General features: G+C 35.5%; 1 protein-coding gene across 1 annotated transcript; it reads right to left on the bottom strand.

Annotated features, from left to right (window-relative positions):
- Positions 1-312: 312 nt before the first annotated feature.
- CABS1 (calcium-binding protein, spermatid-specific 1) lies at positions 313-1,485 on the bottom strand. Its single transcript, XM_006896841.1, has one exon. It carries the CDS (start codon positions 1,483-1,485, stop codon positions 313-315), a length of 1,173 nt encoding a protein of 390 aa, XP_006896903.1.
- Between the last annotated feature and the right edge of the window lie 485 nt (positions 1,486-1,970).

The raw sequence follows: 1,970 nt of genomic DNA, 5'->3' as shown, positions 1-1,970 counted from the left end.
TCATATCCCTCAAGGGGATATAATAAGATTGGATGTTTTATATCAAAATAAGTAACAATTGTATAAATCAATTACAATTTGTAATACTAGAAGAACTTTTATTTTCCTTGATTTTTCCTAGAGTTACTGTAACTACATCCTGTTATATGATTTATATTCCTAAGTGTTTGATTTTTCTAATACTTGCCTTAAAATGCTTATTTCCTTCACTCATTTTAGCTTTTTGCTTGTTGAACAAATTTCTTTTCTTAAATGTTAAGACTGGATGACTAGGCTTTTGAAGCATTCCACATAGTATCCTTGTTGCTGCTGTTAAATCATGAACCCATCTGGATCTTCTAGTAGTTTGAAGAGATCCATTTCATTTGTGAAGCTGTCTTCCAAATGGTTCGGAGTATCCTCAATGGGGAACGGTGTATCTAATATGGGGTTAGTTTCAGAAGATGGCTCAGGGATCTTAGATACAGATTCAGTTCTGTCCTTTTCAAACAGATCTTTCATTGTTGTAGTAGGTGAATCATCCATGAGGTTCATAGTTACTGATGTGGATACAACAAAGTCATATTTGGATTCCACTGCAGTAAGCAAAACAGAATGAGACTCTGTTTCCTTTGAACCATCTCCCTCCGTCCAGATGTTGATTTCATTGACAGACTTTTCATCTCTTAGAGGAATATCTTCTGGGTTATCTTTGTCATTCTCAACAGTGAGTTCAAATACAGTGATGAAATTTTCCTCACCACACTCAGTTAATTTAGTTTTGATATTGGAGTCCTCAGAAACAACTAGATCACTTTCAGTTATTTTTTCTTCTTCAATAGTAGTTATATCTGGAATAGTGGTGATATGTGCTTTGGTAGATGAAGAAATTTCATCCTCAGGAATAAAGGAGTTAGTGACCTGGACAACTTCATCTGTATTGGATTTGTCTGAGGAGTTAGAATTGGTAACACCAGATACATCTTTTTCATCTAAAGGAGTTGGTGTGTCATCAGTGCAAGTGGTGTTTTTCTTAAGTTCGCCAGAGACTTTGGAAATTTTTGAAACATCTTTATTCCTTGAGAAAATTGCATCCAACAGAATATCTTCATCAGCTAGGTTAGCAGAAAAATCTATTAAAGAAACAGCAGCAAGTAGTGATGAATTATTACTAATTTTTGTTGAAATGAAATTTTCAGTAACAAAGTCATCAGCCTTGGAGTTTGTAACAGTCATACTTGACATTTCTTTCTCTGTAGAGGCTATTGACTTACTTTTACAAATCTCAGCATCATCTTCAGATTTCAGTCTTCCCTTCATTGGTGCAAACTTATCCCCTGTGGTAGATGAAAAATCATGTTCTCTTGTATAGTCATTTACTGAAGAAATGTGGTCTACTTCTGAGGTAATAGTTGTTTCTGATTTGGAAAGAGTTGCTTCAGTTGATGTTTTGTTTTTTTCTGTTGGACAATGGAAATAAATTTTTGGAGAACCATCTTCAGCCATAGGGTAAAAGGCACACTCACTTGATGTTTGTCCTCAGCCTGCTGACATCCCCTGACAGGAGAGTGATAATCATTGCAGTGACTAAAGCACTGGTCTGGTCATCATGGCAATTGTTGCATCAAACACAGGACTAATGACACCAGCTGTCCCTGGAGGTTATTACATTTCTGTGGTGGTGCTCTCAGGCATTGGAGTGCTATACATTTTAGATGAAAATACAGAATAAAAAACCTTTTTTAATTATGGAGAATGAAGTGTTTATCATGTTCTGTTTATAAAGTTCATACCATTCTATGTGGAGATATCTCACTTAGCATAGAACTAGGGGATCCGCCGGATACTTTTGTGTTTTGGTGTAAGTAAAGAAAATTCTGGAAGTCATCAGCTTATCAACATCAGCTTCAAATCTTGCAGTAAGTAACACAATCTTTTGCAAGTGAAGCATCCTCCCTAGAAATTTTTTGATGTCTAAATGTCTCAAAAAG

Source organism: Elephantulus edwardii, unplaced genomic scaffold (genome assembly GCF_000299155.1).
Source record: "Elephantulus edwardii isolate Elephantulus edwardi_28Jun2011 unplaced genomic scaffold, EleEdw1.0 scaffold00192, whole genome shotgun sequence".
Lineage (NCBI taxonomy): Eukaryota > Metazoa > Chordata > Mammalia > Macroscelidea > Macroscelididae > Elephantulus > Elephantulus edwardii.
Note: the sequence above shows the minus strand (reverse complement) of the source record. Positions and strands in the feature narration are given on the sequence as shown.

Coding starts and splice junctions, on each gene's coding strand:
- CABS1 (XM_006896841.1), bottom strand. CDS start 1,485: ATGGCTGAAGATGGTTCTCCAAAAATTTATTTCCATTGTCCAACAGAA.